The sequence below is a fragment of the Eriocheir sinensis genome, chromosome 68 (genome assembly GCF_024679095.1).
Source record: "Eriocheir sinensis breed Jianghai 21 chromosome 68, ASM2467909v1, whole genome shotgun sequence".
Lineage (NCBI taxonomy): Eukaryota > Metazoa > Arthropoda > Malacostraca > Decapoda > Varunidae > Eriocheir > Eriocheir sinensis.
This window is the reverse complement of record NC_066576.1, coordinates 5,627,657-5,641,264: the sequence shown is the minus strand read 5'-3', so window position 1 is coordinate 5,641,264 and position 13,608 is coordinate 5,627,657. Positions and strand designations below refer to the sequence as shown.

Genomic DNA, 13,608 nt, shown 5'->3' with positions numbered 1-13,608 from the left:
CCTACAGAGTATTTTTAGTACACGTGAAGGATTGTTTGCCAAAAAATGTATTTTACACCACAGCTCAGGAACTGCTTCCATGTAATGAAGTTTGTTCTGAGGGGCCAAGTTTGCTTTGAAAAATGTACCCTGCAGAGACTCTCTTACACCACAAGGGCATTGGGAAACCATGCTTTGAAAGATGATATTTCTGCATCAGAAAAAGAAAAAGAAAACTGTTTCAATATTAGTGGTAAATTCCTGTTGAAGAGCCCTTACACTCCATGGAGCCCTGAGCCCGCCAGCCACAAGTCACACTCCCACCAACATGAGCCTGGCGGTGGCGGCCAGGGGTGGCGCCTGGCCTCCCTGCTGGCCCTCAGCCTCATCAGCACCAAGACAGAGGCCGAGGAGGCGGAGAAGAGGGAGTCGGAGCTCATCATTATGATCAAGAGAGGAATACTGGCACTCAAGGTAGGTAGGCTGGCACGGCCTCCTCCAGGGGCGCCGGGAGTGGCTGTCACAGGCTGCAGGGACATGGGCTGGTGGGCAGAAATTTTGCTTCATTCCCAAGCAGCAGTGGGGACAGACTTGCAATATATGAATATATGATTCTGATGTATGTTAAGAAGTCATGAGCTGTCAATTAGTACAGTGAAAAGTATTAGTTAAAAAGTACTGTAAAGCTTGTTTTACATAGGAAGTAAGTAACCCTTTACTTCATACGTCATATAGTTCATCCAGGGCGTCACAGCAAGGGTTGGGTTGGCTGTAAGGGGGTGACTTTACTCCTACAGGGGCACCCAAGGGTGTTGACCCTTTTAAGGCACACTGAATTGTCAATCACAAGGCAGGGTGTTGATGGTGTGTGTTGTGAGTGTTGCCGCGCCTCACCCCCTTGTGTCCCTGCAGGGCGGGGAGCTGAATAAGGCCGAGCAGCTGCTGCACGTGGCCCTCAAGATGGCGCAGGAGACCAATAACGAGCAGGCGGTGACCTACATCTTTGACCTGCTGGCCAACCTGGCATATCAGCGGGAGCAGTACCCCAAGGCCCAGCGGCTCTTCAAGGACGTGCTGCAGCGGCTCCTCTCAGGTGTGCATGGGGGGGGGGGAGTCGGGGAGTGGAGTTTGACTTATTGTTTTCCACCTGCTGATGGATACACTCTTTCAATACTACCATTAAAATCATTACTTTGGCAATATTTTCCCCAAGGCCTCTGGCACAAGACACACTCCTATACAACATGCCTCAAGGATCAGTCCAGTAGTGTTTGTGTCTCTTCGCAGGGGGCATGGCGGAGGACGACAACGCTGTGGTGGAGATCAGCCTCAAGCTGGCCAGCGTGTACGCCTCGGAGGGTGACTACGAGAAGGCCGTTCAGGGCTTCCAGTTTTGCATTGCCACTCAGGAGGAGAAGATCAGCAAGCACGGGGAGGCCAACCTGGATGAAGACTCCCTCCTGCTGTGGGCCATGAGCATGGACTGGTACGCTCGCTTCCTCCTCAACCTGCACAAGTTTGAGCTGGCCAAGCAGCACTTCCTCAAGGCCTACGAGATGAGCGTCCGCGTCAGTGGCCCGCTACACTCCCAGACGGCCGTGCTGCTTAACGACATCGGCTCGGTCTGCTCCCTCCAGAAGAACTACACGGAGGCGGTGGACTACCTGGAGAAGGCCATCGCCGCCGCCCGGGAGTCCGAGAGCCCCGAGATTGGCTCCTTCTATGTCAACCTGGGCACTGTGTTCCTCCAGCAGGGCCTGCACGGGGAGGCCAAGAGGTGCTGCCGCGAGGGCCTGGCACTGTCCAAGAAGCTGAAGAACAAGGACGGGGCTGAGGAGGCCGAGATCTGCCTCACGGAAATTGAGAAGGTGCTCAAGGGAGAGAAAAGCAACGAGGTGTAATATTACTGGCCTCAAAAGAAAACAGGAAATGTATTATATTGTTATGCTATGCAGCTGCTCCCTCCTTCAGCCTTGGAGAGAAAAAATAAATTTCCAGAATGGTCCTCCCACTTGATTCAGTGCAAACCATTTTTTTGATCAGGTCGTTAAAGTGAGTGCCTGTCCTTCGTTAGTGGTTTTCTTCGCCTCAGTCGTGTCTCTGTAGCAGACTCACCAGCTCTCACAGGAAGCCTTAGTGACAGTCTTGTGTCTCAGCCTCCTCATCCCTGTGTGTGTTACCAGCTTCAGCAAACTCACTCAGCAAGGCACAATACATTCTTTCATTGGTGCTAACTTATCGTAAGCCCAGAAAGCCTCGTGACCATTACGCAGTGGTATTGCTTTATGGCTGTTGAATGTCCCAAGGGCAGTAGCATCACATAGTATGCAGGTATTTTGTTGTAAAATGTAATTATATTTTTGGTACCTTGGCAGTATTGGTGTACTTAGTAGTGCATCTTGCAGTTTGCAGCACATGTGTAGCTCTCAGTTCTGCAGCCACGAGCAGGTAAAGTGCAGTGACCAGGGTATGCACACATCTGCAGTGTTTAGTGGAATTGGTTCTAGAGGCGAGAGATTAGAGAGAATAACAAGAACACTGAGGGTGGCCACATGGAAGGTGCTTTACTGTCTCCGGGTGTTGTGGGGGTGTGGGCCGGCCAAGCCCTGGCCTGTGAGGAGTTGGTGGGTTGCTTGGCCTTGCCACCGAGGCCTTCACATACCTCAGTGCTCAGTCATTACCTTGTGCCATAAGAGAAGAAAGATGCAATATGTTATGTATATATTTATTTGTATGATTGCTTTTGAAATTGCTTTAATACAATTTTTTGTGTAGTTTAGCCATGTACAACCTTTGTGGTGCAGTGGCCAGCATGCCCAGCTACAAATTCATGGGCCTGGGCATGATCCTGGCCAGGGCATGCGGCACACAGCCCACCCAGTTGTTGCCCTTTGGGGCTGGTCAATAGTGGCTACCTGGGACAACCTGGGGAAGGTGAACTGTGATAACCTGGAGGTCATACCTGCTCTGCGTCCCAGAGTAATGGGTTCTCACCCACCACTGGTTCAAGGGCGGAGGTGACAGAGATGAGCGCTGATGCAGCTTGCAGCTATATCGTATGGCCCCAACTTTGCCTTGGCCATTTAGAATCCCAAAGGTCTACCTTTAGTTCTTTTACTGTACCTGGCTAAAGATTTTGATCCTCATCTTCAATTTTTCCTGAGACATGATGTCTCCCTCACCTGCCAGTCCTTGGGCAGTCACAAAGGCTCCCCTCTGAGCTTTGCTGCAGCTGGATGTGTTCTTGTTGTTCCTCAAGGGGCAACACCAGCTGGCTTGATCAAAGAATTAACCAGGGGCAGGTGGCCTCGTGGCTACATGTCCTGTGCTCTGCTTTTGTTGTGAATGTTGTGAGTCAGGGTTGTGCACACAGCGGCCTCGTGGCAGGAGAGGCGGCACTCTCTAGTCAGGCTACACGGCCCGAGTTGCCTGTTCTTTATGCTTTTAAATATTTAAAGAAAACTCATTGATGTGATTCCATTATTTTAAATTGTTTTGTTAAATATTATCTTTTGTGACAACTGAGTCTTGACAGTGCCTTTACCCTTCTGGTGTCAACACAGGTGGCAGCAGGGAACAGGAAGCTCCATGTGGCAGTGTTTTAAGCGTCATGGTGTGGGCGGGTGCAGGAAGAGCTTTGGAATACTACGTTGAATTTGGTTTAGTGTGATGTTTTCAGGTATGGATTAATTTTCTGTTCTATTTAAGTTCCATGTTTACTGAAGTAGGTTTACATATTCCTTGGCAATACAGAATTATGATTGTGCGTGAGTATAATGTAATCAGTGCATTTCCGCTCACAGTAAATAGGCAACGGAATAGGAATGTGGTATAGAAAATGTTGTAAGAGTATCTACATAATAGTCATGCCAGCTGTGGTGCTTTGTGAGAGTCGCCGGAACAACCAAACAGTCATCAACCAGCTTCCACGCGACAACTACGTCCAGCTGGTGAGAGGAACCGATATTAGCAGCTCAGTGAAGCGTTCAAGGCAGCAGCTTTAATGTTTGTGTTCTTCTTAGTCGTGGTAATAAACCTGTACTTATTTGTGTATATATATGTTGGCGTGGTACTCAAACACCATGTAATCTATTGCATTATACGAGCCTTTGGGCGGAGAAGGGGCGTAAGGGACAAGGTACATGCGTTCTAGTTTGCCCTGGGAAGAAGAGAAGATGGCGCCACTATAAACACTTGCCTGCGCCATGACGGGCTGGGGACAACTACCATCCAGGCCCCTGAAAAAAGCCTACCGGCGCTATAGAAGTATATATAAAAAAATAAAAAAATAAAAAATAACATCCCGGGAAAACAAGATACAAGTCGCAAGGGAAAAATGACCCTCAGTACACCAAATACAAGGTCACTTTAACCCTTGCAACTTATTTCTTGCTCTTCCTAGGATGTGTTGGCTGCCTTTCCCAGCGCACACTAGAAAAAAATATCTTCATCCCCTCCGCCCCTTCTCAGGACATCTCATATACGTGGCTGACAAGTTAATAATCAGCATCAGTCTACCTGAGAGCTATGGCAAGAGCTTCTATTTGTACCATGACTATTTACCTGCATAATGAGGTGTATGATACAGGCGAGGAGGCAGCTCAGTACAGTTGTAAATTCACGCAAACACAAAGTTGATGATGATTTTGCCAGCCTACTACAAGTCCTGTGTGCGTTTACTGATTCTAAGCTGACGGGGCTGCTCATTGTGGGACGTGGCATTTACTGTGTTGTGGGGGTGTGATTTGTGGCGGCAGGCGTACATGCAAAGAATAAAACGCTTTTGGTAGTCATGTTTTGAATACCTGAATGATAAGATTACAGAGTTGCATTAGGGTAACACCAAGCATATGGACAAGTTATTAGGGATTAGTAAAATGGCTTTCTGAGGCCCTTTGAAGTTACGCCAAACCTGTAGATGACATTGACGGGGAAAGATGGGAAAATAGACGTTAAACAATGATAATAATAATAATAATAATAAGGGAAAGATGATGATGAAGTGAATGACAGTCTTGTGCTTGTGGGTGAGGATGATAATAGTGAATGACAGCTGGGCAATATGACAGCTGGGGAATATGACAGCTGGGCAATATGACAGCTGGGCAATATGACAGCTGGGCAATATGACAGCTGGGCAATATGACAGCTGGGCAATATGACAGCTGGGCAATATGACAGCTGAGCAATATGACAGCTGGGGAATATGACAGCTGGGCAATATGACAGCTGGGCCATGTGACAGCTGGGCAATATGACAGCTGAGCAATATGACAGCTGGGCAATATGACAGCTGGGGAATATGACAGCTGGGCAATATGACAGCTGGGCAATGTGACAGCTGGGCAATATGACAGCTGGGCAATATGACAGCTGGGCAATGTGACAGCTGAGCAATATGACAGCTGGGGAATATGACAGCTGGGCAATATGACAGCTGAGCAATATGACAGCTGAGCAATATGACAGATGGGCGATGTGACTGCTGGGCAATTTGACAGCTGGGCAATATGACAGATGGGCGATGTGACTGCTGGGCAATTTGACAGCTGGGCAATATGACAGCTGGGCAATATGACAGCTGGGGAATATGACAGCTGGGGAATATGACAGCTGGGCAATATGACAGCTGGGCAATATGACAGCTGGGCAATATGACAGCTGGGCAATATGACAGCTGGGGAATATGACAGCTGGGCAATATGACAGCTGGGCAATATGACAGCTGGGCAATATGACAGCTGGGCAATATGACAGCTGGGCAATATGACAGCTGGGCAATATGACAGCTGGGCAATATGACAGCTGGGCAATATGACAGCTGGGCAATATGACAGCTGGGCAATATGACAGCTGGGCAATATGACAGCTGGGCAATATGACAGCTGGGGAATATGACAGCTGGGCAATATGACAGCTGGGCAATGTGACAGCTGGGCAATATGACAGCTGGGCAATATGACAGCTGGGCAATGTGACAGCTGGGCAATATGACAGCTGGGGAATATGACAGCTGGGCAATATGACAGCTGGGCAATATGACAGCTGGGGAATATGACAGCTGGGCAATATGACAGCTGGGCAATATGATAGCTGCGCAATATGACAGCTGGGCAATATGACAGCTGGGCAATATGACAGCTGGGCAATATGACAGCTGGGCAATATGATAGCTGCGCAATATGACAGCTGGGCAATATGACAGCTGGGCAATATGACAGCTGGGCAATATGACAGCTGGGCAATGTGACAGCTGGGCAATATGACAGCTGGGCAATATGACAGCTGGGCAATATGACAGCTGGGCAATATGACAGCTGGGCAATATGACAGCTGGGCAATATGACAGCTGAGCAATATGACAGCTGGGCAATATGACAGCTGGGCAATATGACAGCTGGGCAATATGACAGCTGGGCAATATGACAGCTGGGCAATATGACAGCTGGGCAATATGACAGCTGGGCAATATGATGACAGCTGGGCAATATGACAGCTGGGCAATATGACAGCTGGGCAATATGACAGCTGGGCAATATGACAGCTGAGCAATATGACAGCTGGGCAATATGACAGCTGAGCAATATGACAGCTTGGGAATATGACATTTGAGCAATATGACAGCTGGGCAATGTGACAGCTGGGCAATATGACAGCTGGGCAATGTGACAGCTGGGCAATGTGACAGCTGGGCAATATGACAGCTGGGCAATATGACAGCTGGGCAATATGACAGCTGGGCAATGTGACAGCTGGGCAATATGACAGCTGGGCAATATGACAGCTGGGCAATATGACAGCTGGGCAATATGACAGCTGGGCAATGTGACAGCTGGGCAATATGACAGCTGGGCAATATGACAGCTGGGCAATATGACAGCTGAGCAATATGACAGTTGGGGAAGAAGAGTTAAACAACCACCAGGGCCATTAAACTATCCCTGAAAATGCCCGAAACGCCTGCGAAAGCCTTGTAAAATATGTGTAATTGGGCGCCAAAAGGGTCTTAGGGCCGTACTTTAAGACATCATCGCTTCTCACATCAACTATTTCTAAAGGTCAAAGAGGGGATCAATCTGCTTTTCATGAGTGTTTTTTAAGGTTCATGGCACAGAAGAAGGGTCAAACTACCACCAGGGTCATAAAACTACCCCGGGAAAGGCCTACAGCTCCTTCGAAAGCCATGTCAAATATGTGAACTTGGGCGACGAAATGCTCCCTTCTCCCTTGTTGTTTACCTGCAACAATAAACTATCAATCAATCAATCAATCATGTTTTAAAATTCGACCGTTAACTCCCATGAACGCCACAGTAACCCAGACCAAGGGCAAGACCAAGGAGACTATAGAAGTTGAACGTATATAGTCTCTTTGGGCAAGACTGAGGGGCGGGAATAGGTGTCAGATTCTCCTCAATGTGTCAAACGTCCTACAGTGATATTTCAGGCCGCCGGAACCGCCCTGTACACCCACACGGCAGGTCAGTGTGGAAGATCAGGCGTGGAGTGTGACGGTGAGGTATGTCCATGTTATGTGAGTTATTGTTATTATGAAGGAGTTTTAGCGGGCTTGTTTACATTCTCTCTCTCTCTCTCTCTCTCTCTCTCTCCTCACGCTTCCCAATGGCTAACTCCCTTCTATACTCCTCTATCTTCCCTATCTTCCACTCCCTCTCTTCTATCTTCCACTTCTTTCCACCCATCCCTCATGACATCCCTAGTAACCATTTTCTCTATAGCTATTTATTTTCTCTCAACCACTAGTCTGAACCATAGGGTCTGTGTGCTCTGAGTATCTATGTAAATCTCTCTCTCTCTCTCTCTCTCTCTCTCTCTCTCTCGCGTATCCTCGTGGGGTCAGCCGCCCGCCGCCGCCGCCGCTGCCCTTGACCGCCGCCGCGCCGGGCCGCTATTCGCTGCTTGGCAACTTGCAAGGTTAACTGACCGGCCCGCCAGATATTCCCGGAGCTCACCGCGTCTATTCCGGGGGCTTACATTACCGCTGGTCAATAGTGGGACTTATATAGATGCGTCAAGGGCCGGGTGATTCTTTTTGGTGGAGGAATTAAAGGCTTGGTATGACAGAGGATGAGGGAGGAGGAGAGCGGAGAGAGGGAGGGGGAGAGAGTGAGTACAAGAGGAAGGGGTTATGTGGTGTTATCAAATTATCGTACTCAGAACCTTCCATGTATCCTTTCCAGCAGACCCACAAACCCTCGTACCCACACATATAACGCTACGCAAATCAACTTATAGTCAAAACCGTTACTTATTGACGGTGTTTTGCAATCGCCATAACTCAGAAGCCGGGAATTACAGTGTGGTGAGTACGATAATCTAGCTACTCGGGTTATGAATGGAGCACAGGTGTAGGTGGCGGTGTGGCGGCGGTGGTAGGAGGGTCAGGTAACTCCAGGCTCTCAGTGCAGCTTTGGCAGGTGGAGGGAGTAGGTGCGTCTCCTATTCTGTGGCCGTGAGTGTGCACGTGTTTGTGTTGATGTTGTGTTGCGCCCTGGGACAACCCGCACGCCCTGGCTGTTCTCGCTGCCCCTGGTGGTGTCCGCGGCTCCCCTCCCGCCGGCGTGAGGTCCTGAAGGGGGAGATAAAGATAGGTCACAGCGGGAAGATATAACCATGCGTGTTTTGAGCCAGTAGGGGAAACACGTGGATTTTGGCTTCATTTTTTGTTTGTATCTTCTACTTCGGGATATGGTGAGGTGTTGAAGGGGAAGATAAAGATAGGTCACAGCGGGAAGATATAACCATGCGTGTTTTGAGCCAGTAGGGGAAACACATGGATTTTGGCTTCATTTTTTGTTTGTATCTTCTACTTCGGGATATGGTGAGGTGTTGAAGGGGAAGATAAAGATAGGTCAGGGCGGGAAGATATAACCATGCGTGTTTTGAGCCAGTAGGGGAAACACATGGATTTTGGCTTCATTTTTTGTTTGTATCTTCTATTTCGGGATATGGTGAGGTGTTGAAGGGGAAGATAAAGATAGGTCAGAGCAGGGACTTATAACCATGCGAGTTTTGAGCCAGTAGGGGAAACACGTGGATTTTGGCTTCATTTTTTGTTTGTATCTTCTACTTCGGGATATGGTGAGGTGTTGAAGGGGAAGATAAAGATAGGTCAGGGCGGGAAGATATAACCATGCGTGTTTTGAGCCAGTAGGGGAAACACATGGATTTTGGCTTCATTTTTTGTTTGTATCTTCTACTTCGGGATATGGTGAGGTGTTGAAGGGAAAGTTAACGATGGGTGAAGATGAAGATAGGCCAGAACGGGAAGATATAAGCATGCGAGTTTTGAGCCAGTAGGGGAAACACATGGATTTTTTCTTTTTATTTCATTTTTACTTTTGTTTTTACTTAAGTACATGGTGAGGGGTTGAAAGGAAGGCTAAAGATAGGTCAGAATGGGAACTTAAAACCACTACTTTTTGAGACTAATGGTGAAGTATGGCTTTTTTTTATACCTAGTTTTTGTTATTTATCTTTTGTGGTTAAGGACTTTGTGTGATGCTGTTTACTTTGGCGTGAGAAACTACTGAAGATATAGATAGGTCAGATTGGGAACTTAAACCATCGCACTTTTTGAAGCATTTGTGGTAAGGAATGATTTTTTTACATCGTTTTGTTATATTTATCTTTTTTTGGTTGATGAGTTTGTGTGATGCTGTTTACTTTAGTGTGAGAAACTACTGAAGATAAAGATAGGTCAGATTGGGAACTTACAACCATCCCACTTTTTGAAGCATTTGTGGTAAAGAATGAATTTTTACTTCGTTTTGTTGTTTATCTTCTTTTGTGTTGATGAGTCTGTGCGATGCTGTTTACTTTAGTGTGAGAAACTACTGAAGATAAAGATAGGTCAGATTGGGAACCTACAACCATTCCACTTTTTGAAGCATTTGTGGTAAGGAATGATTTTTTTACATCGTTTTGTTATATTTATCTTTGTTTGGTTGATGAGTTTGTGTGATGCTGTTTACTTTGGCGTGAGAAACTACTGAAGACAAAGATAGGTCAGATTGGGAACTTACAACCATCCCACTTTTTGAAACATATGTGGTAAAGAATTAAATTTTACTTCGTTTTTGTTATATTCATCTTTTTATTTTATTTTTTGGTTGATGAGTCTGTGTGATGATGTTTACTTTAGTGTGAGAAACTACTGAAGATAAAGATATATATTGCCAACAACAGAAAATTAATGAAAAAAAAAATCCATTTGACATTAGAAGTTGATGGGAAAAACGAATAGATTTTTTTATACTATCTTTTGTTTACTTTTTATTTAATTTATTTTTTGACATTGTTGTATATTAGTGTTGGGACTTAGAGGTGCATGAGGCGCTGAAAGGGAATATAGAGAGAGACCAGAATCTTAAACAAACAAACAAACAAACAAAACATTTAGGAACTTTTGGAAGGATTATTGTCAAACGTGATTTATTTATTTATTTATTTATTTATTTATTTATTTATTTATTTATTTTTTGCTTAGATGTTGCTGTGACAGTGATGTTGACAATGACAGTAAAGTAAAAAGAAGAAAATAGGAAGAAGGGGGGGTGGGGGGGAGGGACAAAAAACAATGCCCAGTGAGTTGATGACAGGTAGGTGTTGGGGAGGCATTTTGTGGTGTTGGGGGACATTGTGTGGTGGTGAAGGAAGACATGGAGAAAGTACACAACAAGAACTAAAAAAATAACAAAACATTCGATTCCTTAATTAAAGGCTCTTGGGGAGACATGTGCATTCTCTAATTACCTCTCTTTTTTGTTATAAGGACATTGTGCGGTATTGAAGGAAGACAAAATAAAAAAAAGAGGATTAGAAATTATAAGAAAAAAAACATTAGATTCCTTCAAGGCTCTAGGGAAGACGTGGCCATATCCTAATTACTTTGTTTTATGTTAAAGGGAAATTATGTGGCATTGAAGGACATTGTGTTGTGTTAAAGGAAGGGAAAAATAGAGAAGAGGAGGAACTTGTATATATAAAAAAAAAATTCGAGTCTTTAAAAGCTCTAGAAAAGACGTGTTCATATTTTAACTTTTTTGTTTGTTTGTTTGTTTTGTTATTGGGGAATCATGGAAATGGAGGGAGTCTGGATCTGGTGCAGGGGAGTGGAAGGGGAAGGAGGGAGTCTGGATCTGGTGGAGGGGAGTGGGGGGAGTGAAGTGAGTCTGGGCAATGTGGACGGGGAGTGGAAGGAAGGGAGTCTGGATCTGGTGGAGGGGAGTGGAAGGGAGGGGATGGAGTCTGGATCTGGTGGAGGGGAGTGGAGTGAGTCTGGGCATTGTGGAGGGGGAGTTGATAGTCTGCGTAGGTGTGGTGGAAGGAAGTGGAGGGAGTCTGGATCTGGTGGAGGGGAGTGGAAGGGAGGGGATGGAGTCTGGATATGGTGGAGGGGAGTGGAGTGAGTCTGGGCATTGTGGAGGGGGAGTTGATAGTCTACGTAGGTGTGGTGGAAGGAAGTGGAGGGAGTCTGGATCTGGTGGAGGGAAGTGGAAGGGAGTGGATGGAGTCTGGGTTCCCTTATTAAAGTGTCAGACCTCCTGGCACGCGAGGTCATGACGAGCGACCCTTCCCTTCACTTTCCCTTCATCATTTCTCTTTCTTTATCTCCCTTTTCTTCTTTCCCTTCCTTCCATCTCCATTTTCCTTCCCTTCTTCCTTCTTTTAATCTCCCTTCTCATCCCTCCTTTCCTCCCTCCCTTCCTTCCTCCCTTCTTTTCGTTTCCCTTATCCCTCCTTCCTCATCCCTCCTTCCCTTCCTTCCTTCCTTCTTTCCTTCCCTTCTTCCTTCTTTTCGTCTCCTATCTCATCTCTCCTTCCTCATCCCTTTCCGCTCCCTCCTTCCTCCCGTTCCTTCCTTCCTTCATATCTTTCCCCTCCACCCTTCCCTCCCTGCCACCATGATCGTGTCCGTTACTAGAGTCCGTTATTTTCCTCCTTGTCCCCCGTATATGAAGACCCCATAGATCGCATTAGCCTGTCAGGGGCGGAATTCACAAACATACTAACTACGAACTAACATAACTACGCACTACGAACTAACAACTACGCACTATTGATTTAGCGACCGACGTTAGCGTTCTCAAAACTACGCACTTAAGGCCCAAAACTACGAACTCAGCCTTTGTGAATTCGGCCCCAGGTGAAGGAAGGGCTTGAGAGAGTCACCTTGCTAGCCACTCGAGAGGAATATATGTAGATGCTCTTTTGTTTATTTGTGTTTGTGTTCTTGTTTATCTGCTTATTGTTGATCCGTCTCGCTTGATTTGAGGTTCGTTTTGTTCTTTTTCGTTAGTTAGGAAAGACACGTGTGAGGTCAGGTATGTGAGTGATGAAGACAGGCTAGGTTAGATCAGGTAAGGATAGGTAAGGTTAGGATAGGTTAGGTTAGATTAGATTAGGTTAGATTAGGATAGGTTAGGTAAGGTTGGGTTAGGTTAGGTTAGGTAAGGTAAGGTTAGGTAAGGTAAGGTTAGGTTAGGTTAGGTAAGGTTAGGATAGGTAAGGTTAGGTTAGGTTAGGTAAGGTTAGGATAGGTTAGGTAAGGTTAGGTAAGGTTAGGTAAGGTTAGGTTAGGTAAGGTAAGGTTAGGTTAGGTAAGGTAAGGTTAGATTAGGATAGGTAAGGTTAGGTAAGGTTAGGTTAGGTAAGGTTAGGTTAGACTGTAAACTTTAGATGCACAGCTGTCTAGATTTTCCTATTTTTTTCCTTTTCCTTTTCTTAGTGTGAGACGTTCTTAGTGTGACGTGAATGATGAAGATAAGAGATAAATGTCAGCTTCAGATCTCGAGAGGTCTTCTTTCTTTCTCTCTTTCTTTCTTTACTTACTTATTTTTTGCGTTTGAAATTCTTAGAGAGTTGAGGAAGGACGTTTTGCTTGGTGTGAAGAAGAGGATGAGAGGAGACGAAGAGTGATTGATGAACTGACGAAAACAGGAAGGGAGATGTTGAGGGAAGGAAGGGAGGGAAGGAAGAAGGGGATTAGAAGAGATGAAAGAAGGAAGGAATATGTAGAGGGAAGGAAAAAGTGGATGAGAGGAGACGAAGAAGAAATGATGGATAATTGAAAGAAAGGAAAGGAGATGTAGAGGGAAGGAAAAGAGGGAAAGAAGAAGAAATGAAGCACAAAATAAAGAAGGAAGATATGGAGGGAAGGAAGGAGGAAGGGTCAGAGGAAATGAAGAGGGAGACTTCGATAGATACAAGAAAGAAGGAAGGAAGAGCGAAGGAGCAGAAGAAAGAAGAGGGAGATTGCTCGATAGATACAAAAAAGAAGGAAGGGAAGATGAAGAAGGAAGGAAGGAAGGAGGAAGGGTCAGAAGAGATGAAGAGGGAGACTGCTCAATAGATACAAAAAAGAAGGAAGGGAAGATGTAGAAGGAAGGAAGAGCGAAGGATCAGAAGAAAGAAAAGGGAGATTATTCGATAGATGAAAGAAAGAAGGAAGATGTAGAGGGAAGGAAGGGAAGGGCAAAGGAAAGAAAGGAAGGAAGGAAGGTCAACTTGAGGTCCCTATAGGCAAGACGTGTTGGTTGGGGTGTTTGTGAGTTCAGCTGTTATGTCTGTCTGGCTGGTCTCGTGTTACCTGTATCTCGTGTGCTCT

General features: G+C 46.0%; 2 protein-coding genes across 6 annotated transcripts in view; both read left to right on the top strand.

The window, feature by feature from the left end:
* The first annotated feature begins 45 nt into the window (after positions 1–45).
* LOC126988213 (tetratricopeptide repeat protein 19 homolog, mitochondrial-like) lies at positions 46–4,768 on the top strand. Its single transcript, XM_050846205.1, has 3 exons — positions 46–453; positions 892–1,072; positions 1,267–4,768. Exons 1-3 carry the CDS (start codon positions 46–48, stop codon positions 1,878–1,880), a joined length of 1,203 nt encoding a protein of 400 aa, XP_050702162.1. The 3' UTR covers positions 1,881–4,768.
* Positions 4,769–8,397: 3,629 nt separating this feature from the next.
* Positions 8,398–13,608, top strand: part of LOC126988203 (titin-like) — a 304,476-nt gene continuing 299,265 nt past the window's right edge. For 4 of the 5 annotated variants that reach the window (XM_050846145.1, XM_050846147.1, XM_050846146.1 and 1 more), the window contains exon 1: positions 8,405–8,451. The gene's annotated coding sequence lies outside the window, so the exon portion shown is untranslated. Of the gene's footprint in view, positions 8,452–13,608 lie in introns of all 5 variants that reach the window. The other variant, XM_050846148.1, reaches the window with a different exon arrangement.

What these genes read in the sequence shown, in the direction of transcription:
- LOC126988213 (XM_050846205.1), top strand. Translation starts at nt 46, where the DNA reads ATGTATTTTACACCACAGCTCAGGAACTGCTTCCATGTAATGAAGTTT. An exon ending in GAGGAATACTGGCACTCAAG is followed by an intron (nt 454 to 891) that starts GTAGGTAGGCTG and finishes GTGTCCCTGCAG; the next exon opens with GGCGGGGAGCTGAATAAGGC. An exon ending in GCTGCAGCGGCTCCTCTCAG is followed by an intron (nt 1,073 to 1,266) that starts GTGTGCATGGGG and finishes GTCTCTTCGCAG; the next exon opens with GGGGCATGGCGGAGGACGAC.